The sequence below is a fragment of the Streptopelia decaocto genome (genome assembly GCF_964273445.1).
Source record: "Streptopelia decaocto genome assembly, chromosome: 3".
Taxonomy (NCBI): Eukaryota; Metazoa; Chordata; class Aves; order Columbiformes; family Columbidae; genus Streptopelia; species Streptopelia decaocto.
This window is the reverse complement of record NC_138656.1, coordinates 117,781,748-117,805,594: the sequence shown is the minus strand read 5'-3', so window position 1 is coordinate 117,805,594 and position 23,847 is coordinate 117,781,748. Positions and strand designations below refer to the sequence as shown.

Here is a 23,847-nt window from a genome sequence, read left to right as displayed (position 1 = left end):
ACCATAGGGGTGTCCCAGTGATGTGCATTAATAGACAAACCTGACTGGAAACCTTGCACACCTGTAAAACCTGGAGACACCAGACTGGTGCTTCCCCAACCGCTCTCCAGGCAGAGCTGGAGCCGCCAAAGACAATAAGAGACCAGAGGCAGAAATCAATACAGACATAGTTTTATAATTAAAAAATTGTGCATTTTGATGAACAGCTGGCAGTTATAACCATCTCCCATTACACTTAATGCAGAAAATACACGTCTGGAACCCGGACGTCTGATATTTCTAATGCCATTTATAATGACCTCCTAAGACTGTGCTTGTACTAACCTCTGGCATTCGGCTACCAGACAAGAGCCCAAAGGCACATCCACCCAATGGCTGACTCCAGCTGACCCTAAAGAGGACAAGTCCCCCTCTTCCAAGGCATTATTTTAACTGAAAAGTCATCATTGCTTTCTTTTGATCGAAAAAGCCTCTGAAAATCAACATGCGGGACATGAATTGATTTTAATTAAAAAAGTAAACAAGTAAGAATTTTAATTACTTTTTCTTTTTTCTTTTTCAAGACTTACATGGGGAAATAAGGCTATTTCTCTAGTGGTGTCATCAGTGCTGGTTGTCTTCTCCAGAATCCAGCTGGTAGTCTGGCCACAATTCAGTTAAACCTCCGCCACCTGGGCAGCACAAGGTGCAGCACCCAGGCATGGCACTGATTAACTTACTGGCACAGACAGAATTCCAGTGCCCAAAGTACCTCCTTCCTTGGCAGAAAGAAATGATATTCAGTGAGATTTGGAGCGGAGGGAGAGGCATTACCAGGGATTACGTACTATGGGTGCTCCTGGAGATCATAGAATAATTTGGGTGGGAAGGGACCTTCACAGCTCATCTAGTCCAACCCCTCTGCAATGGGCAGGGACATCAGCAAAATCAGGTTGCTTAGATGGAGGATTGAACTCAGCTCCAGAGTCCCCTCCCATGTGGCTATGAACCCCTTTGTGATGTTAATTTGTTCCTCCTGTGGAGGGAGATGAATTATGGACTTCTCTGCATCAACCTAAGCTCTCTGTGGAAACCCCAAGCCCTGAAGCCTCATTGCATCTTCCCAGGCACGGCAGAGCCTCACTGGCTTCTGGTTCACCTCGTGTTTGGGAACAAAGGCATAGGTCCACCACTCGGCCTCCCAAGAGAGGCATCCTGCAGGCTGACATGCACACACACACCAACTTATGCACACACACAACTTACAGACATGGTGAGGTACAGGCACATCAACACGGCCACGCAGCTCTCAGCTCAGCACTGGCTTGCATCTCCTGCTCATCTCCAGCTTGGGCTGGTGCTGCGTGGACACAGTCACCTTCACTCAGCCACAGAGCTGTCTGCTTGGGCATGTGGTGGTGAGCAGAGATGGGCTGGGGTGGTGGGTTGAGAGATTTCACTGCTCTGACATGGCCAGGAGAGATGTAAACACAGAAGAGAGAACCCAGAGGAACCCACACTCCCTCTGGACAGACTGTATTGAGTGTCAGGTGTCCCAAGATTTCCATGGCTAGACTGCTTGTGTCCCTGCCTTTGCATGGGTGTCTCTGCCCTCCATGCCATGTATAGGCAGGTGTGCAGCTGTGTGCACTGAAAGGCAAGAAAATAATACCATCCATCTTTCATCCTGCCAAGCAGGGAGGGAATCCCATGTGTCTGCTGCAGGTCCAAAGCTCATCGCAGCAGTATTTCTCCCTTTAATTTTATAGTTCATTACACAGTCCCTTTTGTCCTTTCAAAGTTCCTTTCTCTGATGGATGTGTGTTGCTACAGAGGATCCAGGATTTGCTGGTGCTGCTGTAGGGGGAATGACAGCCCGGGGTGATTTTTCCAATAGGATATGTCTTGGGTGTAAGTTACCTCCTTTGCCCTACTGTTTGCAGGGGACAACCACATGGTGTCTTGTGGCCACTGCTGACAACAAGATCAAGAACACATGTTGCTCTGGGTATAACTTCTAGGGCACACAGGTGACTTCTGGCAGGCTGGAGCCTCTATATAAATGTGTCCATGACCTCTTCATAATCTGTACCACAGGCAAAATCAAGCTACAGTACACTGGACTCCATGGAGCAAATCAACAAACACATCTTCTCAACACTTTCTTTTGGGGATGCATACCATTTAACCCACGATCTCTCACCTTCTAGGAGGGCTCTTCTCCACTGGAAATCAGCTTCCAACCTGAAATAGCCCCGTGGACCCAGTGCTTGGGTGAGCAGAGGTTGAAGATCAATGCTCAAGGCGACATCCAGGGAGGAGAGTGACTCTGAAGAGATGGCTGTAGCCTGGTAGGAGGTAAAGGGGAAGGGAAAAGGGATTTTGCTTGGCTTTTTGGCTGATCTTTGAGCCCCTCCTTTGATTTTTGAGTACAAACAACCACTCTGGTGCTGCATTCTCTTAATTACTGTTGGGGGAAGAGGAGAAGGGACTTTGCAAAGGAGCAGGCTAAGTGCACATGGTGTGTTCAGATGCTCTCCACGCTTCCTCCACACAGGTCCTATCTTCTCAATGAGCATCTCTGGGTCATTTCAGTGCCCAACTCTGCTGCTCTGCCCTGCCACCAAGGCCAGCTGTGGGATCCCTGTTTGCTCCTGTTCCCTCTGCCCCTCTTTGGCCTCTTTACACCCAGCCATCAGGCAGAGAGAGCCCTGGTGCTGCCCAGTCCTCTCTCTCTTTCTCCCCCTTCCTTCCCTCTTCTTCCCCCGCTTCAACACAGTGAGAACCGGCGAGAGTTGATGTTCATCTTGGTGACCCCGATGAGCTTGAGTGGTGTGGAGAGGCTGAAGGAGCTCACGAGGGGGAAGTCACAGAAGAGGTCAGAGAGCTCGTCCCTCTCCTCCAGCTCATAGGTGGCATCATTGAGCATGCGCTGGTGGAGGTGGCAGGTCTGCTCGATCTTCAGCTTGTTGATGTCGCTGCGAAGGCGCATGAGCTGCCTTGCCAGGTGCTGGTCCTGCAGGCGCATTTCTGCCTGAAACACAAGACGGAGGGTGAGGAGGGAAGACAGTGCTCCTCATCGTGCTGCTCCCTGCGAAAAGCTGTGCCAAATCACTGGAAATGTAACTCATAGAATCATAGAAACAATAATAGAATCATAGAACAGTTTGGGTTGAAGGGACCTTCAAAGCTCATTCAGTCTAACCCCTGCCATGAGCAGGGACATCTTCACCAGCTCAGGTTGCTCAGAGCCCCGTCCAGCCTGGCCTGGGATGTTTCCAGGGATGGTTCATCCACCACCTCTCTGGCCAACCTGGGCCAGGCTCTCACCACCCTCACTGTAAAAATTTCTTCCTCATGTCTGGCCTGAATCTCCCCTCTTTTAGTTTAAAACCATCACCCTTTGTTCTATCATGACAGGCACTTATCTAGAGATGCTACGCTATTGCAAAGATCTGGGAGGGAGACAGGGATCTTCCCAGCCAGCGATGCATCCCAGTCAAATATCAGCTCAGGATAGCAAATTTTTAACATTCAGGAAATCTGTGGCTGCTCAGATTTTCAGGAGTACCAGAAAAGTGGAATTAAAGCCATCCATAACAAAGCTGTTGGCTTAGGAATCCATCGGCACAGGCTTTGGAGCTTCCATCTCAACCTTTAGCAAAGCCCAAATTAATTTTTTTCATAAGGGAGCAGCCACATTGAGAAGGAGCAATTAGAGGTGGAAAGGACCAATTAAAAGAACCCCAGAGAACCAATGCCCAAATACTCGGCTTGGGTTTCCAGCCTGCATAAATCAGCGCTGGTTCATGACAGTCAGGAACACGGCCCTCCACATCCCCTGTGGCTTATCTCACTGATTTGAAGTAGCTCTTGGGATGGGACCTCTGTGGTTTCCCACAGGAGAGAGAACAACTATCCTGCAGGCTAACAAGCTAAGTGTTTCGAAGGGTGTTTTCCTCCCCTGGCACCTAACTTCAGAAGGTGGAAGATTCAGAAGTGATGAAAGAAGGGTTTTTTTTTTTTTAATTCCAACCTATAATTAAGCAGAAAATTTATTGCCGCAGGATATTGGGGGTGGTGGAGGAAGCAGGTGAACACTTGGTGCAAGAATCAACCTCTGTCTGGGGAACAGAAGCAGGCAGAGCTAGAACAGCAGATGCCAAGAAGACAATCCCCACGTCTCACCCCACATCCCTCCTTACAGAAAAGCAACAAGCCACAAAAACCACAAAGAAAAGAGTGGGACGGGAGAGAAGCCGAGCAGCTCTTAGGAAACTTTGCAGCTTAAATCTCTCTGTAAGTGCTGGAGATAAGAAGAGAGCAAAACTAGCTGGAAAACAGCCCAAAGCCTGCCCTGATGCGATGTCCTGCCTCTTTCCCTGGTGTTGCCTCCATTGCAGGACACAAGCTGGCACTGGAAGGAGCCCCTTGGGACCAAGCCTCCTGATTTTGTTTTGTTTTGTTTGTTTGTTTGTTTTTTTACCTTCCAGTGCACCCTGAGCTCAACCCCAGCTGCACCGTGGAGCTGCCTTGACCCCAAATCCATCCTTTACCTCACTCCTTTGATTTGCATCATTGGTTTCTTGGCTCCCCGTGGTTTGAAAGAGAAGTCTGGGAACAGACCCAGGCTACATCTGAGTAATACATTAAATAGTGCATTGCAACAGAGTCTTAGAATAGAATCACAGAATCGTACAACCATAGAATAGTTTGAGTTGGAAGGGACCTTCAAAGCTCACTCAGTGCCACCCCTGCCATGAGCAGGGACATCTTCACCAGCTCAGGTTGCTCAGAGCCCTGTCCAGCCTGGCCTGGGATGTCTCCAGGGATGGGCCATCTACCACCTCCAAGTCTTCCTCTCCACTCAGTTGTGAGCAAGGTCCTGGCATGCTTTGAGCTGAGACCAGCTCTCACAGTCCCAAGAAATTCCACACAGTCAGTCTTCAGGAGTTAACAGAGAGGGGTTCATCCTCAGCAGGCATTTGGGATACAGCCCCCTGTCTGGATTTTAGTAGTATGGATGTGGTCACACTATACCAGCTTTCCTCCAGGCCTGAAAAAGAGCTGTTTAGTTTACGAGTACAAATTTAGCTCTAGGGGTGGGGGTAAATTTATTCTGGGTCTTGTGGCTTGTACATAAAATCATAGAATTATTTTGGTTGGAAGAGACATTCAAGATCATTGAGTCCAATCATGACCTCACATTGTCACTAAACCATGTCCCTGAGAACCTCATCTCTGCATCTGTCCAAACTCCTCCAGGGATGGTGACTCCACCACTGCCCTGGGCAGCCTGTTCCAATGCCTGACAACCCTTTCCATGAAGAAATTGTTTCCTAATCTCCAATCTGAACCTTGCCTGGTGCAACTTGAAGCCGTTTCCTCTTGTCCTATCACTTGCTACTTGGGAGAAAAAACTAACGCCCTCCATGCTGCAACCTCCTTCCAGGTAGAAGGGAAAGGAGGGGGCAAAATTCCCCTCGAGAGGCTCCACAGATGGCCCTGATATTTCTACAAGAGAATTTTCTGATACCTGATGTCTTCTGCAACCAAGCTGTCAAAGGAACCTCAGGGTTGCTCTAGGTTGTGGCACAATCCCTCCTCCTCCAGGCAATGCCTACAAAGACATTGGGATTGCCACTTGCAGCTTTGCCAGTTCCACAGCAAGGCAAAGCCATCAATGACATGAATATAGTGAAAACTGATCCAAGCCAAGCAAGGCTTTTCTCAATCCTGCACCATGGAGGCATCCTGGAGGACCCTGCCTGGTGCTGTCAGCCAGCAGCTGAATTCCAGTTCAGTTGCCTGGAGGGGATTAAGTCACCTTTGTACAAATCTCAGAATGAATATCCTTTTCTCTCAATCTCTCTCAAATTGTTGGCAGGGTTGTGGTCATTTACCTCTTAAAAAACCCCCACTATTTCCTCCACAGACCTTGTTGCCTGTGCACCCAGCAGAGTAATGTCACTCGGCAGGTTTTTCTTCTCTCGTGTGAGTTGCAATTAAAAAAAAAATAATTTTGTCAATATTTTTCCCTGTTTCACTATGAATGCTGCAACTTGACATTTTATCAGGAAGGCAATCATGGGTGCTATTGAACTGACCCTTGGTCGCTCTTTCTTGTGAGTTTATCAAGCTACACAATAAATGTCAACAAATGTTCTCATTGAATGCTTTGAAGAATGTGGGATTTAAAAAAGACACCACTGCCGAAAAGGGTTTAAAAATGAATTATGAGGCTATTGTGAAGAGGGATGTGAGTTGGAGATTGCTATTTTTCCCCTTGCAGACAGCTTTCCACTTTTTGACCAGTTCTTGCCTTCCTTGCCTTTTGAGAAAGCCACCTTGATTTCATGGAAGCTGGAAGACAAAGCCCTTCAGGGCATGTCCTTCAGGTTCTTGGCCTTCTTTACCCCTATCAGACTTGGTGACCCTGGGGTTCACCAAGCCAGCCACATGGCCTGCTGACCCATCTGTAGAGTGGGGGCAAGGTGGCATGGGGCAAACCCACCACCCATCTACACTGATCACCTAGGCTGTGACACTGGCTTGAACACGACCCTTTCTGGTTGTGCTCTGGGGCTGAATGGGGAAGCAGAGATGACCTGTCAGATGTGCACCATCATCAAGGCTTTTCCAGGAGGATAAAAAGCCCTCTTCTGCCCTCCAGAAAACAAAGGTAGATGGGTGAGGAACAAAGCCTGGCAGTGGTTGACTAAAGGACGATGTGCACAATGAGGAGATGGCACAGCCTCTCCCACGCTACCCACTCGTCACTGGGGTTTGGCTTGAGATACAAACACCCTGTCCTCCTTCCATGGACCTGTCCCGTTAAATGCTGCTTTGTTCAAAACCACCCAGAATATTAGCAGAATTTGGGTTAGAACCCAGAAATCCTCATTCTCCTTCCATTTCCCAGAGGGTCCTCATGAAACATTCAATCCATCCCACGCTGACGACAAAACCATTGCTAGAAATGATTAATAATCTGTGTTTAAAAGGTGCACTGTTAGGTCAGCAGAGCTTCACAAAGCTCCCTGGAAAGAAATAATGGGATTACAGGGGCCACATCATGGGAAGCCGTGGGTTTTCAGTTTATGCAGTTTACCCACAAAGTAACTTGATGCACCAGTTCATCTGTGTGGGATGACAACATGATCTCACCTACTCTGTGCAATGTCCTGGAGAAACACAAAGGGAGCACCCAGCAGAAGCCATGAATTGGCTTCCTTCAACTCTCACATGCCGAATGCAGGAAGAGCCTCAGGTACGCCTTACTACAAACCATCTTTTTTAACACAGCCTGTCTCTTTCTGCATGCCCAGATCCATCAGAGCTGCCTCTCCTCTGCATGGCTGGAGCACGCTATTGGGGTGGACAAGCTGCTGGCTTGAGCTTCAGCCAATGTCAGTATCCCAAATATGGATAATAGCCGTTGATAAATGTCTGACCAGTAGGACATGGGCATTTTACAATTTCCCAGGAGAGATTCGTGTCTTTTCAGGTGTCTTTTAATAGAATTATAGAATAGTTTGTGTTGGAAGGGACCTTCAAAGGTCATCTAGTCCAACACCCCTGCCATAAGCAGGGACATCTTCACCCAGATCAGGTTGCTCAGAGACCCATCCAGGCTTTTCCAGCATTCTGGCTCACACACCTCAGATTTCAGTGCCAAGTATTGGTGAATTTGAGACAGAAAACATATTTTCCTACTGGGACAAAGTCAGAACTGTCCTAAGATGTCCCAGTTCATTGCAACTTTTGTTCTTTCACCACATCTAGGAGGAAGAGGACTTTGAGGGCTTAATTTTAGAACGTGTAAACATTTGTTCTGACACATTACATAGACAAAGAAGAAATTACAGTCTGACCACTTGGGTCTGTCACCATACCCTGGCTGGCGATGGCTTTACTTACAGCATTGATGAAGAGCAAACTCAAGGGCAGAGAAGAGGCAGGAGGAGTTGGGGAGGGACGACCTGCAGCCCCGGGGCAGTTCAGCACATGCTGAGAGCTGCAATTTGTTTGTACACCTACACAGAACCTCTCAGCACAAAAAACAAGAGCAGGAGTTTGCGTGTCTGAATAAATCAGGTTCCCAGGGCCAGGTTCTCAGCAGGTCCCAGCTGATGCGGATGGCTGGAGCTCAGCGGGCATATGTCAGTCCTATAAACCAGGGCCAGGGCTTAACATGCAGAATCAGGTCCTGGGACAGGTCACATGAGGTGAAGGACAAAGAACAGCAGATGGACAGTAAGACCTTGGGTTTGTCCTTCACTTCTGAACATGAGGAGCCTGAATCTGGCTGAAGCTGAACCAGAGCAGACTCTGGAGGCACAGAGGAAAATTCCTTGCAGTTCGGATGACTGGAACTGATGCTTCAGATTTAAAGGTTAACTTTAATTCCAAAGCTGGGCACTACTGGACTATCACTTTACCAGCCAATTAACCTGTGCCGTGGTCCATTCTGCAGTGCCATGGCCAAGGGGAGGCTCAGGCACACACATGCTCCTAAATTCACTTTGCTTCCTATACTGGTTTTGTCTGGAAAGAGTTAACTCCAAAACCGGGTGGTCTCATACAAGTTGCCTATTGGGAACAGTCTCCAGCATGCATGAACTCCTGAAGCTCTAACGGTTTGGCAAGGGTGCTATGTGGTACAAGCCAAGACTATGCTGGGGCCTTGCTGTAGAAATAACCCTGTCTAAACACGCTGGTAGCTGTGAGGAGTGTTGCACAGCGTGGGTGATGGAGCTGCATGTCCTGCATCTTCGCATTTTGTTCAGTAAGGACACAGGCTGGTGCACTTCTTTCCTGGATAGAAATCTCCATGTACACCAGTTTTTGGTGTACATCATTGGATAGATGAATCCTACATGTTCTGTTGTGATAGGACAAAGGCTGATGGTTTTAAACTGAAAGAGGGGACATTCATATGAGATGTGGAGAAGAAATTGTTTACACTGAGGGTGGTGAGAGCCTGTCCCAGGTTGCCCAGAGAGGTGGTGGATGAACCATCCCTGGAGATATCCCAGGCCAGGCTGGACGGGGCTCTGAGCAACCTGAGCTGGGTGAAGATAGAACCATAGAACCATAGAATCATTTTGGTTGGAAAAGACCTTTAAGGTCATCAAGTCCAACCATTAACAGTGTTGTTATCCACCTGCTAGAAGGATGATGCCTGATCTCAACAGAAAATGGTAACTTTCGTCTAGAAAGCTTGTCCCTGCTCATGGCAGGGGGATTGGACTTGATGACCTTTGAAGGTCCCTTCCAACCCAAACTATTCTATGGTACTATGATTCTACATACTCTAAATTGACTTTCTCATGAAAGACTGTGTAGAGTTGGGAAATGTTCACCCTGCAGTGGAAGATCACATGGCAGAGGCAGATTTTACCCCATCTATGACTACTGGGTCATTTTTGGATTATCTTCATAAAGATACCTGGGATACTCACACCAACCTGGGGCAAGGCTGAGTTTCTTGATCCTCCCAGGTCTGTGGCCTCCTACATTAAATCAGACCAGAAAGATTGATTGCCTGCTTAGGGTGACCTTACCCAAGGTGTGGGGTGCTGGTGTCCTGACCGGCTGCCCCAAGCAGGGTCCTGTCTGAGAGATGCTGCTCAGTCTGGCCTTGGCTCCTGTCTTAAATAAATACATAAACTTAGACATAACCATATCCTGCTCTGAAGCCTTCCTGACTGCTTTATTGTCACGATATGGGGATAAACAAGGAAAAATCCTGGCTGTGTTGGGAGGAGTGGAAGCTTGTTCATTAATTTGAGAAGAAGATGGGTTTTGCCCTTGAAATGTAATGTGAAATGCATCTTTTTGTTCCAGCACCCTACGATGCGATGGCCTCGCTTTGCTCTCACTGTTTGCTGGCAGCTCTTTCCCAACAATAGTGCCTCCAACACAGTTATTTAGCTGTGTGGTCAGTCAAATACATGCTCTCTTTTTTGGGGAAATTGTTCTAAATTACATGAGTCATGTCCAGATCCAGCAAAGACTGGTATAATTAAGAGGCAGGAAAATGGAAAGTAAGGAACAATTAGGGTTTGCTTTGCCCTTTTTCCTCTTTAATTTAAACTCTTAGCTTTTATCAGATGGTGGTTTATATACCACACCCTAGTCTAAAGGTTATAATTGGACTCTGAGACAATTTATACTTCCACCATGGGCAGAAACTGAAAGAAGGAAACAAACTTCTTAAAATCTGGTGTTCTGATGAGGAAAATCTGCTTCTCACTGTCTTTGGGCATCTTGAGACTTGAGCTTTAAACCAAGTGCACTGTGAATTTAAGACTGCATCCCAGATGCAAGCATGGACTCAGATTCAGGTCTCAGATCAGCAGCTGAGATTCTCCAGAGACCAAGTGATTTTAGGGTAGCAGCTCAAAACTTTTCATAATAGTCCTTGATTCTTGAAAGCACTGCACTTGCCTTGTGAAAGTCATGGTCCTGAGAAACATCTCAGCCACCAAAACTGTGACAACCAGAAACACCTCTATAAATAACTTGTCTAGAGATCAATCTAGATGGGCAAATACAGAAAGAGCAACAAAAGACTGGCAAAGAAAAATTATCTGGAGCAAAAGTCACAAAGAATTTTTAAAAGCTGTTGTTCGTTGATGTGCGTGACAAGTTTTCCTCGAAGATTTTCAGAGATAATCAAAAGAAAAGCACTTGCGCAGGAACATTTTCACAAGTCCATCTGAACCACAAGTGATGTCCCAGCTCCCTGGGACCCTGTTGCAAATATTTCTGCTGTCAGTGCAGTTGCAAATGCTGGTGGGGCTCACAGGAAAACTTCCAATTAGTCAACAGAAACAAATCCATTTGACAGGAGTTATTTCCAGTCACGTGGGCCAAATAATAAAGATTTCTCATTCCAATGAGAAGAATGGAAGGATCACTATAAAGTGTGGTCTTGGTGTCTGCTTGCTCCTGCACTTGTGAAGAGCAGCAGGGCCCATTGCCCAGCCCTGGAAACAGCTGCCCCAATCTGGTTGTGGCCATCGTATCTACCTCCTGTGGCCTCCTCATAAGATGTGCTGCACCCATCCTTCCTCCTGGGAATTATCCCCAGACTGTGCTGACTCCTGAGCTGGCTTAGGAGCTGCTTGGGTCAGCACTAGCTGTCCCAGGCGAAATACGTGCCAAAACCCATGGTAGCAACACAAGAGATAGAATATGAGCTTCCAGCATCCACACCCTGGCTCTACATATTTTCTTAGCATAGGTGTAGCCTTTTTGTCATGTCTTCCTCTCTGTGAAACTACCAGTTCATATGTGTAAGACAAGGCCCAAGGTTGGGATGGGCGGATGAAAGGAATGTGGACCATCTTCTAGCAAAGCAGGAGTCAACAGATGATGAACCTGTAGGAGCTGGGTGAGGAAGAATCTGAGATAAGGTTCTGGCAAAATGAATACAGCAGAAAAAGGAATGTTATTCATTAGATATTGCATGGTCAGAAGAAAGCGTTTTCACAACAGTTTGAAACAAAACGAAGCACTTTCCTAATGACTGTTAAACACAGTGGTCAGCATACAGTCTCCTGTTGAGGGTGTTTCTAAACCACTATCAGCCACAAGCTGCAAGGACAGGTCCAGGGGCTGTATCTATTTATGCTTCCTTCCTACAGCCCTGAAAAGCATCCCTCCATGATACCCGTCAGAAAAGAGCTATTGCACCAGCAGTGCCCATGTGTTCATGGTGTATTCATACCTGCTGTACTCCTCTGAGTGTTGAGATATAACTAAAGTAGCAGGGGAGGGGGCAAACTGCTAAAAAGCCCCAACCAGTGCAAGCTACTGTATGTCCCCAGCCTGCTGCATCCCAGCAGGGATGCTGAGATGAGTCTGTCTCCTTCTCTGAAGTTATGGATGTTCTGATATTCACCTTTTCCTTTCCCTGGGCTGCTTCTGCTCCCACCAGCCTCAGAAAACACAACAATTGCCTTTTCACCTGTGGCTAAAGGCAGATAGGAACAAGGAGCTGATTGTTTCCTCATTCTTTTTTTTTTTTTAAATCCCCTCTTGAAAAAACAAAGTGTCTAACAGGGACAGGAAAGTACTTACCAGCTCCTTCCTCAGCCACGTCAAAGCTTCATCAATGCTCTCAAAGCCACCTATTCTCCCTGAGGTAAGAGTCACCTTGTCCTGGGCAGGGCTCCCATTGAGATGCAGCTGCACCTTCCTCAAGGGGACAGTCTCCCCTGTGGCCTTTTTGGCCTCGTTCGCCTCCTCCTCCTCTCCCGCTGGCTGGGGGCTCTTCCATGCCTGCTCCTCCAGCTTCGCCTTCCACTCCAAGTAGGAAGGGCGCCTGGTCTCCAGTCTCAGCTTCTCCGTCAACGCCTTGAGGCTCCTCAGATGGTCATCAAGAGGAGCGGCACCTCCAGAGCCAGCATCCGTGTTGTCCAGTGCCTCTTCTATTTGGATTTTGGGCAGAGACATCCTCTTTGGGAGTCCAATAGCATAGGGGTGTTCTGTAAAGGTCCAGGGATGGAGGTTGGAAGCCCTCAGGGCTGGACCAGCTCTTGCGGCGTGACAAACACAACCCCTTGGAGGACAGCGTGGCGGTGGTGGCTCCCGCTCAAACACCACGCCAGCCTTGGCTGAACACCTAGAAAGAAAACAGAGGGGTGGTTTCCAGTCCGAGAAGGAAAAGGCAGTGAGAAAGGAGACATGTCTCTTGCTGCAGAAAAAGGAGGGCTTTGTGAAAGGCACGGTGCCAAGGTGCTGCTGGGGAATGTTACCTCACCTCTGCCATCTGCCTGCTTTTGGGGCAAGAACAGACAGGCTCTGGCTTCTAGGGAAGCTCTGGTTACCTGCATCTCCAATTTTAACTCAAGGGGCCATGAAAGGGTTGCCAAGGAGGCCAGGACATGTTCAGAGACCTCTCTGCAGATGTATCACACAAACTAACATTCTCTGGTGACAGCAACTGCTGTTCTTGGGGGTCAGGGTGTCTGTGCACACTGTCTGGATGGTTTCCTGGCTGGCAAACCTTCATCTTTCCACTTGGGCAAAACAGGGCCAGGTGAAGTAAGAAAACCCAAACTTCTCCCAAGAGTTTGAGCCAAAAGCAGAGCAGGGAAAAATGGCCATAAGATTCAGCTCCCTCCTGTCCTTTGGGCTCAGAGTAGGAGCACAGTCCCCCAGACAAGTGTGGCAGTAACTGGGGTGCTGGCATGGCTTGGGTTCAGATGCCTGCCCTCAGGGAGACCTGGACTTGTGGTTTCCACCAGGTCTTCTCCAGTCTACCCACTGGTAATGGTCCCAATGGTCTCTTTGAAAACACTGAGCAGCCAGGATCTTTCCTCCCAGCTTCTCCCCTTTCCACCATGTGTGGACTCGGGGAAGCTGTGCCCAAAGTTGATCTACCAAACCATGGCACCTGGAGGAACAAAGGATTCAAACAACTCCGCAAGAGTTAAGCTCAGGCAGCTTCTGCATTCATTTGCGAGAAGGATCAGATAAGAGACTTTCTCAAGGTCGTATGCTCATCTATGGCTGAGCTAGGAATAGATCCAGAGCTCTCGTCTACACGTCAAATACAAAACAAAATTCTTTTTCACCTTCCTGGTAATGTGCCCAGAGAGACCAGCCAGGACATATGAAACTATCTAGCTGGATGCACTAAACCACAGCAGTATGAGTTACTCAGCCCTTCTTTTCCCTGCTATTTGTGCCCACAAAGACGTGTGTAACTGAAATCCAGACCATAATTACGCCTCTTGAACCTTTTCAGTGAGAAGACTCAACTTAAAATAAACACCGACAGAGAGCAAGATTTATCCTACAATTGTGTGCAGGCACATGAGCTGAACGAGGAGTTGATAATATACACACAGACAGTCTGGGGGTGGAGAATTAGTCATGTTGCAGTCTTGTTCCTGCTCCTATTTATGTTAATGAGAGTTTTACGGTGAGCTGGAGCAAACACAGATACTCTATCAGGTTGAAGCCAACAGCCCTCATGCCTGGAGCACCAATGATTTTCCTTCTTCTGTTGAAAAATAGATCGAATGGAGTGAAAACCAGAGGGCTGCCCTGTTGGAGAGTCAGGTCTTCACCAGCTCTTGCATGGGTGCTCTGAAGAGCTGAGAGCATGTCAATGAATTTCACTTTCCGCCAGCTCCAGCCTGCTGAAATCAATAAAGGAAAACACCTAACGACTTTAAAGACCTCACTTCTGAGCTTTTTTTCTGCCTGTTGAGATGGAAATTTATAGGGGTGGCCAAAACCAGCAGCCCAATAGAGTCTGCTGCAGCTCTGCACAGGGCTACTGTATTTGCTAACCCCTAACAAAAGAATATTTTTATTGTAAGGCTGAATGCCACAGCTACAAAGCAGAGGCCCCACAGACTCCTTTGTCTTGTGTCTTCAGGATGTATAAAATCCCCAGAGTGGCAAAGACCCTCATTTGAGCCCTGTGTACCACTCAGTTAGCATTTATAGCATTGCATGCTGAGAGCATAACAGCAGTTTGGAGCATCCCCTTTGCCACCACCCTGCTGCTACCTCTCCCTCCCCGTCACTGCCTCCCAGTAGCTTTAGAGGGATTTGATTTTTCTACTCTAAAACTGGCACTGATCCATCCCTCACCTCCTCTCAGGTGCAACATGAAACTTCTCATTCACTCTGTAGGGTCACCACCTAAACAGTCAGGTCTGTTCCACAGCCTATCCAAACTACAAAATGACAGAAAGGAGCCACCTCTATTTTCCTATCGATGTCTTGGACTTGGGTCAAAGACCTGCTGTAGAAAAAGAGATCTGAAAGTGGTAAGGGTGTGAGAAATGTCTGTGTGTGAGGCTGTAATACAAACCTGTTTGCTGCCTGAGAACTAATTCCCAGGAACAAACCTTGTCCCTGACTCAGATCTTCAGACTTCTCCTGGTCTCCCGGCCCCAGGCTCAATTTTCCCCTACGCTGGCCTATGCGAGCGAGTTTAAGTGATTAACCCTTGATTTGTCTTCATTATCACACTTGACAGGCTCAGGGCATTCATGCCTTGCCTAATTACAGGTAATAGAATGTTGGGATCCAAATGTGGTAAGGGTCTCCTGCCACTTCACTAAGATCCTTTGTGCAGTGGTTTCCCCCTTCTGTTGCACGAACCCTGTTGATCTCGAAGACACAAAGATGCATCAGGTCACCAACTAATCAAAAAAACATTTGTTTCTTTGTTGGGTTAGGTTTCTATTAGAGAAGTCAGCTTGACCGACCCATCCTGCAAGCCATAATGCACAGGAATCAGCAGAAGCACACAACGAGAATGGACAAACAACAGGACTATCAAAGTGGATTGGGTGTGAAATCCTACCACACCAAGACTCTTGGAGCTGGCATGCACTGAGGCTTGGATTTTGTATGGTTGCAGGTCAGCAATGAAAATTCTTCCCTCTCCCATGCCAGACATACTTTGTGAAGCTCATGGGGTGTCCTACTGAGCACAGACTTTTGAGCAGGGCCTGTCACGATAGGACAAGGGGTGGTGGTTTTAAACTAAAGGAGGGAGATTCAGGACAGACATGAGGAAGAAATTGTTTCTGCTGAGGGTGGTGAAACCCTGTCCTAGGCTGCCAAGAGAGGTGGTGGATGAACCATCCATGCATTCGAGCAGGGGAACAGGACACCCAGATGAGGTTACACAGGAAGGTGTCCAGGTGGGTCGGAATGTCTGCAGAGAAGGAGACTCCACAACCTCCCTGGGCAGCCTGGGCCAGGCTCTGCCACCCTCACTGGGAAGAAGTTTCTTCTCAAATTTAAGTGGAACCTTTTGTGTTCCAGTTTGTACCCGTTACCTCTTGTCCTATCACTGGTTGTCACCAAGAAGAGCCTGGCTCCATCCTCCTGACACTCACCCTTTATATATTTATAAACATTAATGAGGTCACCCCTCAGTCTCCCCTTCTCCAAACTAAAAAGATCCAGCTCCCTCAGCCTTTCACCCCCTGACAAACCAGGTGTGATGAAACAAGTCCTAAGAGGCACAGGGAGGTGTACAGGGGTGTGAGAAAAGCTTTGCTTTATCGTCACTGATGGTGGATAACAAGAAATTCAGATGCTGTTCATGATCGAAAAAGAGATTGCAGAAAATGATGCTAGGCACGGCCTTTTACCCTGCGGGAGTTTTACATGACTGAGAACTTTTATACATCTGTACCTTCCCCATCAGTTCTCTCTGCCCTGGTCAGCTCTGAACATGAGGCATTCATGAAGCAGCATTGGTTGGTATATGCTGGAACAGAGCAGCACAGGTACAGCCTGCTAAATTAAGGGCTATCAATAAGGTCACACACTGAGGAGCAAGTGGTCTAATAGAAAAAAGGGGAAAAAAAAAAAAAAGAAAAAGAAGGGTGAAACATTCAGGATAGAAATGAGAGGGGAAAAAAAAATAAATAAAACTATCAGCCAGGGCAGATGTGTGGGGAACAAATTATTTTACTCCTTTCACTATTCCTGTTGGACTTTAACTTACTATAACATTGTTTTTTATTGCAGAGGACCGGCAGTGGTTGTAAGACCCTATATTACTCTGTTCATCTTGTCTCCGAGAAGAAAAAAAAGAGCCTCATTATGAGATAAAGTTCAGGCCAAGGGAAACCCTTTTACAGGATGAAGTGGTGCCCACATGGCATTCCTGGTGTGGGTTAAACAGAGCAGAGGTAATGGTTCAGCCTGTTAATAACCTTCAAAAACCACTTCAGCCCCTTTTATGCCTCAGTTTCCCTCTTACTGAGTATATAGTTCATGCAACCGACCTTCAAGAAAAAAGCTCTAAGGATCTTCAGAGGTGTGCAGAGATTCACCTCTGATATCTCCAAGTCTCTCCATCTCATCTGAGCCACATGTTCTGGTTATAATTGGTCCAGGGATATCCTACAGGAGCAACGGAGTTCAGGATGTGATTCTGCTGACCATTTGCAAACATTTGCTCCAAGGGTTTTGTTAGACAAGTTCACAAGTTTGCACAGGTGTCACCCTGTGGGCCATACAGACACTCCTTGATCCTACAAAAGAAAACCGTGGAGTAAATCTGGGCCAATAAGAAAGGTGGGGACAGACTTTTTAGCAGGGCCTGTTGCAATAGGATCAGGGGTGATGGTTTTAAACTAAAAGAGGGGAGATTCAGGCCAGACATGAGGAAGAAATTGTTGACACTGAGGGTGGTGAGAGCCTGTCCCAAATTGCCCAGAGAGGTGGTGGATGAACCAACCCTGGAGACATCCCAGGCCAGGCTGGACGGGGCTCTGAGCAACCTGAGCTGGTGAAGATGTCCCTGCTCATGGCAGGGGTGCCACTGGGGGAGCTGGGAAGGTCCCTTCCCACCCAAATTATTCTGTGATTCTACGATTCTAAGAACTGGGGAGATCGTGCCAGGTGTGCACGCCCTTTGCAGGCAGAGCTGTGTTTGCTTTTCTTTTCGGTGCAGCATAAAGACGGGGATGGGGTGGGGATGGCTGACCCCCCTGGAGGTCTGCAGCAGGTTGGCATGGGGGCAGCGAGGAGGAGACGCCTGAGTGAGGGGGTTGCCATAGCAATGGAGTAAGGGAGGACTCTGGCTGCTGCACGGTGGTGGATGGAGGCTCTCGAGCATCCTCTGGGCAGCCGAGATGCTGAAGCCCTGGGCAGCAGTTGAAGGGAGGAGAGACCCACGGGTGTCAACGCCGCGGCTCCCTGGAGCCAGCTGTTGCTTTTCAGGGAGGCTGCACATGAATCACTCCTTTTCCCGTGCCAAAATGACCTCACTCCAGAGGGGAGCTGCTATGCTGTGTGGGCTTTGGAGAGCTCGGGCCCTTCCTTGCCCTGGGGTCCCCTGTCACAGTCTCTCCAAGCAACACAGCTGCAGCACAATACTCTGCACAAGGTTTCTACAGAGATGGAGGGCAAATCAGTCCCCCAGCCATCCCACTGACTCAGAAGAGAGTCCATCTCCCTGGGGTATGCTATCCAGCATTTGGCCACCCGATCCCTTTGCTCCTGCAGAAATCTGATCTGGATCCTAAATGCTTTTCTTACCTGCCACAAAGTGACCTTCAGCCACCTTCCTTCAAGCCAAGGCTATAGGGCTGCCCATGTTGGCTGTGTCACTTCACACACACACAGACCTGACTTCCAGCCTAAAACATAACAAAAGCCCAGGGAGGAGATGGAGTTTCTGTCCCAGGGTTGATCCAGAATTCAGTGTCCTTGCAGGGGTTTGGAGAGGTAGCCACAGAGCCACCCCACACATTGGGCTGAGATATGGGTACAGAACCCAGCTGAATGTGGTATTAGGATATTTAGGAAAAGGTTCTTCACCCAGAGGGTGCTGGACACTGGAACTGGCTCCCCAGGGAGGTGTCACGGCCCCAAGCCTGACAGTGTTCAAGAAGAGACTGGACAACATCCTCAGACACACGGTGTGAACTGTGGGGTGTCCTGTGCAGGGACAGGAGTTGGACTCCATGATCCTTGTGGGTTCCTTCCAACTCAGGACATTCTGTGATTCTTTAGATATTCCTGTCCATTTACTGCTGTGAACAAGCCCCCAGAAGACCTCCCAGACAGTGTGGATGTTAAGGTCAGCAGCAGAGAAGCAACCCCTTCTGCTGCTTCAGCCCTTTGGATGTGGCTTTCACATACACATCGGGGAAAGAGGGAAGAAGTGAGGCTTTCCATGACCTGGAGCAGGGTGAGGGCTCACTCTGGCACATCCTTCTGCCCAAATGACCCCCAGATAGATCCCAAAACAGTGCAGTGAAGGGAGGAGGGGACAGCAGTGGGTGGCTGCAGCCAGGTACACCAGCCTGACACGAGGAGCGGAGCAGAAGTGCTGAGTTAACAGGGGACCAGCTTGCACTCCCTGCCCTGAGGTATTTCTCCCAGGCTGATCTCCAGCATAACGAGTAGAGTCAGAACACGCTTCAATAAATGCATCTGTCCTTTCCTGCCTGGCTGCATCTTGTCCCTTGTGCCTCCCCTGCACAAAATCAAGCAGGTTGCTTTCGAGGAAGCAGGACTGAGAATGCTGCCTGCTTTCCATGGACCCTGGAAGCTCCATTTTCTGCCCAGCTCAACTCCCCTCAGTCAGCAGAGTTCCAACAGTTGTGTGGAAATCCTGCATGAATATGGGCATTACCAGATATCTGTCATTCCCACAAACCAGTCTTCCAGTGAGTGAAAAGCATTTGCAAACTGTGAAGCTGGGGGGGTTCAATGATCTCAGCCCATCAGCCCAAACCAGATATTAATGGTTTAAGTAGCAGCAGCAAAGACAAGTTTATAACCTCCTCATGAAGGCACCCCTCCATCCTCGTCATCTGCTGGTGAGCTGTCTTGAGATGCAAAGAGACCCACAGATTATAGGATCATTTTGGTTGGAAGATCGAGTCCAACCATTAACCTCACACTGACATTAACCCATGTCCCCAAGAACTTAATCTCTGCCTCTGTTCAACCCCTCCAGGGATGGTGACTCCACCACTGCCCTGGGCAGCCTGTTCCAATGCCTGACAAGCCTTTCTGGGAAGAAATTTTTCCTGATACCCAATTTAAGCCCCCTTGGCATGATTTATGGGCAAGGGTTGCTCTTCCATGCACTCCCCCAGGGTGCTACCACGTCTTGGGACATAATGCTGGATGTGGAACACCTAATCTGTCCCAAGTATCCCCTAAAGGACCTGTGGCTTGACAGAGCCAGTTCCTTCTCTTGTTTTCCCTGCTGCCACCCAAGCACAGACACATTTCAGCAAGGAAAGAGCAGACAGAGCCAGCAGGGATGTCTGTGCCCGTGCGACCAGGGTGATGTGAAGGGCTGAGGCTCCTTGGGAACGAGCCAGATCAGGCTTAGAAATGCTCTCTTCCCAGGAGACTGGCACAGGGAGTTATTTTTCCCTAAATGCAGCATGGAAGGCAGAAGGGTATGTTTTCAGGAAAAACAAATCAAAACCTTGACAATTCTTTCCAGCTTTGCTGGGATTCATTCTGCCCAGCACTGAGCTACCTCTGCAGAGACGAGCTCCCAAGGCTCCAAGTTAAAGTGATGGGGGTAACAGGGTCAGCCTCCCAGCAACCCTTTAATCCCCTTTACATTCTCCCTGTCCCATCCAATTACCCGCTTTAGCTGCTGCCTGGGCAATGATCATACAAACCCTGCACTCAGACCTGCTCAGCCCAATGTACTTTGTTATTTCATAGTATTTAAGGAAAACTGGTTGCAAAGAGATCCCCGCTCCCATCCCCCAGAAAGGCTACATTACTCTGGGGCTGATTTATTATTATTATTATTATTATTATTATTATTATTATTATTATTATTATTATTATTATTATTATTATTATTACTATTATTATTATTATTATATTTTTATACAGTGTCTCTGCTACATTTCACAAACACCTAATGGCTGCAGAGCTATTGCATGCCCAGAGCATGGGAGAAGCTGGATTCTTCCCATTCTGTTTTAATTTTCTTCTTTTTGGTGTCATATAGATCCTCCCGTGAAGAGGAACCACTGCAATGGGCATTCAAAAGCAGAGGAGACCTGAGATGTGAATAACAGCGACAGCCTCAGCATACTGAAATGATGGCTGGCAGAGAGAAAAACCACAGCAGCCAAAACAGGCTTGTTCCCACTAAAAAGTGAGGAGTCCCTGAGATACTGGGGATGAGCAGACAAAGCCGAGACAACATGGTAACAGCCAGACACAGATCCTCACTGGAAACATGGTTTTCATCCATTTTACCCCCACTCCACTGATGTAGAAAAGCTCCAAAGGGTAGAGCGGTGTTCAATAATACAGGGAGCATCATAGGAAAAAAAGGAGGGTTCTATATGGACCGGTGAGGGTGCAAGCTGGACGATTTGGGAGGTGTGGGTGCAGGGGTGTGCATCGCACTGGGGTTGCACAAGTGCTTGTGCTAGAAAGGCTGTGGGCTGGTGGAATAATTTTAGCAATTAGCCCCAAGCTGTTATAAAGGGCTCTGGGGAAGTTCTGGGTGATTATTTTCTTCTTTTTGGTTTTGTTTTGTGAGCTGCAAGGGCCAGACCTGAGCAGGTGGAAACCTGCTCTGCTCAGAACACGCTGCCTGCTTCAAAAAAATCAAAGGAAGCTACGCCCTGTGAGGCCACCACGCTTTATCCCATTATGTCTGCACCGCACAAGCCAAAAAACCTTTCCAGGGCTCTTGCAAATCTCGGGGAGGGGGCAGGGGGAGCAACAGGTGATTGTCCCGAAACCTGGTCAGATTCTTCCCTTGCTACATCTCATCCAGAGCAGAAAAATTGCCCCAAAGGTGGTGAGGACCCCCACACTGCTCCCAGCTGAGAGCAAAATCCACAAACCCCATTGCAAAGGAAGACTCAGACTCTGATTTCCAGCCTGTCCCAATCAACGGGAAGCCAAGGTTCCCTCCATCTCCAGGGTATTTCGGCAAGGCAGGAGCTTGTGGTTGGGGGGTACTATTCAAGCCCCTTGTGTCACAGCCAGACCCCAGTGCTGAACTTCATGGTGTTTGCGGTCCCCAACTCCCCCACTCTGATGCTTCCCAGGCATCTGCTCCTTGTTGCTACCCTATTCCACAGGGCTAGAAAAGATGGGGGGTCCCCCCATCACTGGGGACCTCTCAGACACCTCCCATCCTGGGTGCAGCAGGGTGTCCCCAGGGCTCTGCTCCCCCCCAGCCCCAGCCCAGCCGAAACAACACAAGCCAAAAACTTACCGTGAAGCGAGTCAGAGGGACGAGTGCACGGACATCTTGGCTCCCTCCTTCCACCCCAGGTCTCCAACTTGGTATTTGCAGAGCGGTGTCACCAGTGCCTTCTGGGGACTCTCTCATCCTCCTCTGTGTCTCGCTTCAGAAATCTGTGTGTGTGTGTGTGTTTTTTTTATTTAAGGGACTTTTTTTTTCCAGCGGTTGCGTCAGGCCTGTTGCCTGGAGACAGGCGAGCTATTCCAGTTTGAGCCTTTCAGTCCAGATTTCCTCCCTCTCTCTCTCTCTCTTTCATTCATACCACCAAGCCCTGAACCTACCTCCCACCAAGCAATAACCCTGAAGAGACCTGAAAGGGAGGAGCTGCACAGCCCGGGTCCTAAACATCCTCCGACACCCAAACGAGGGAGGAGGGGTAACGGTGCCCTGGTAACAATGCTCTCGGTGTGGGTAACAGGGATGAAGGGGTGCTGTTGAGGGCAGGGACCCAAAATGTTTGCAGGAGATGCTTGGAGAGCTGGTGTATTCCCAAAGGATCCCACGGTTCTTCCCGACACGAACTGGGGCTGGTGTCCCCGCGGCTGTTCCCGTTACATGCCGCGGAGAGCTGTGAGCCCTTCTCCGAGGAGCCTGGTGTCCTCTGGCACTCGGGAGAGCTCTGGGAAAATGTTTCCCAGATGCCACGATTCGCCCAGGGGTCAGTGTACGTGTGAAGGGGAGTTTTGCAAAGCTGCATCAGCGTCTCCAGGAAGCCCCGGGGTGGGTATCTCCGGGCACCGTGGCTTGTACCCGCTTGTTGGCACCATCCATCCCCTGACAGAAATCAGCTCAGAAACCAGTCTTTGCCTGCCTTTTGTACCGGGAAAGTGCCTGTTGCTCCCACGTCTTCCTCAGAGGGGATGGAAACCATTTTAACTGCTTCCAAGGAGGGACTGATAGAGGTATGTGTCCCAGCTGCTGGCTGATTCGGGGCCAGAAGCAAAAGCAGGGGACACAGAGGGTTTCATTCCTTCCTCAGGAGCTGAGGGTTAACCCCTCAAAGCCTGGGGACAGCTCTCAAAGCATCCCACACGCCAGCTATTGTACAATTGGTGTCTCAGGTTCACTGGCTGTGTTTGCAAACCTGGTCATGCGAAGGGTTAAGTGTTGGCCATTGACAGAACACCAAACCACCCAGGCCCCTTCCCACCATTCAGCTTTTACGAGAAAAAACCCCTCACAGCCTTGTGGCTTTTTTTTTACCCTTCCCCTCTCCTGCCTCGACTGTTCCTCCTCTCCCCCACGAGATTTACAGCCCTTTCCTGTGTCCAGCATCCCAACAAGAGCCTTACAAACTGCATCACAGGGCTGGGATTTGCCACCTCCCTTCAAATGCCAGCCAGACTGTGGGGTGCTCTAGACCCCCCCAGTAATTTAAAGCCTGTGTCTGCACAGCACTGAGTACAGGGGAAGCAGGTGCCCTGCAAGATGCAGCAATGCAGACTTTGAAGAGCGAAGAACAGCATTTTCACATTTCTGATGAAAATGCACTTTTTTTCTTTCTTTTTTTGCTTTGCCAGCACCCTTTTTATTGTCAGATTTCAGATATGTATATGCAAACTCGGTCTGCTGATCAGCTCTCGCTTTGCTGCAGGTGGGGACCTGATTGCTTGCACCCACCCTTCCTGAGGCTGCTGAGGATGGAGAGGGATGAGGGAGATGGAAGAGCTGTTCCCTTCATGCTAAAACCATCTGACACGGACCTATAGTTGCATTTAAGCCCTTAGCAACAGACGGGTCATTCAACGTTTCGTGAAACATCTCATCAAAACAAAAATTGGGTTCGTGCCGATGAACCAAATGATGTCAGGGAATGGGCACGGGAGTCTGGCAAAACACGTTCCCTGGTCTGGTTTTGAAACGGGATAAGAAATCTTGAGACATGGATCAGGAATGAGCAAGATCAGGGCCCCTTCCTGACGGAGAAGTTGGATGCCGCCACCCAGAATTGATAGCCAAGAGCGTTTAATTGCACAGATGTGGCCACACAGGGTCAGTTGGCCTCAGGGCCAGAGACCAGGTCTAGCAGGGGTTAGTTTACTAGCAGAGGTGTTGCTACCAAGGCTGGACATCTACCTCATGGTAGTAACAGACCACACAGTGTCACCCACTCC

At 48.7% G+C, this 23,847-nt stretch overlaps 1 protein-coding gene across 1 annotated transcript; it reads right to left on the bottom strand.

Moving 5' to 3' along the window:
* Positions 1–155: 155 nt before the first annotated feature.
* Positions 156–22,026, bottom strand: FAM167A (family with sequence similarity 167 member A). Its single transcript, XM_082047335.1, has 3 exons — positions 21,704–22,026; positions 12,070–12,613; positions 156–3,013 (listed from the first exon to the last, which is right to left on the bottom strand). The coding sequence occupies exons 2-3, from the start codon at positions 12,442–12,444 to the stop codon at positions 2,750–2,752; spliced, it is 639 nt and encodes a 212-aa protein (XP_081903461.1). The 5' UTR covers positions 12,445–12,613; positions 21,704–22,026; the 3' UTR covers positions 156–2,749.
* Between the last annotated feature and the right edge of the window lie 1,821 nt (positions 22,027–23,847).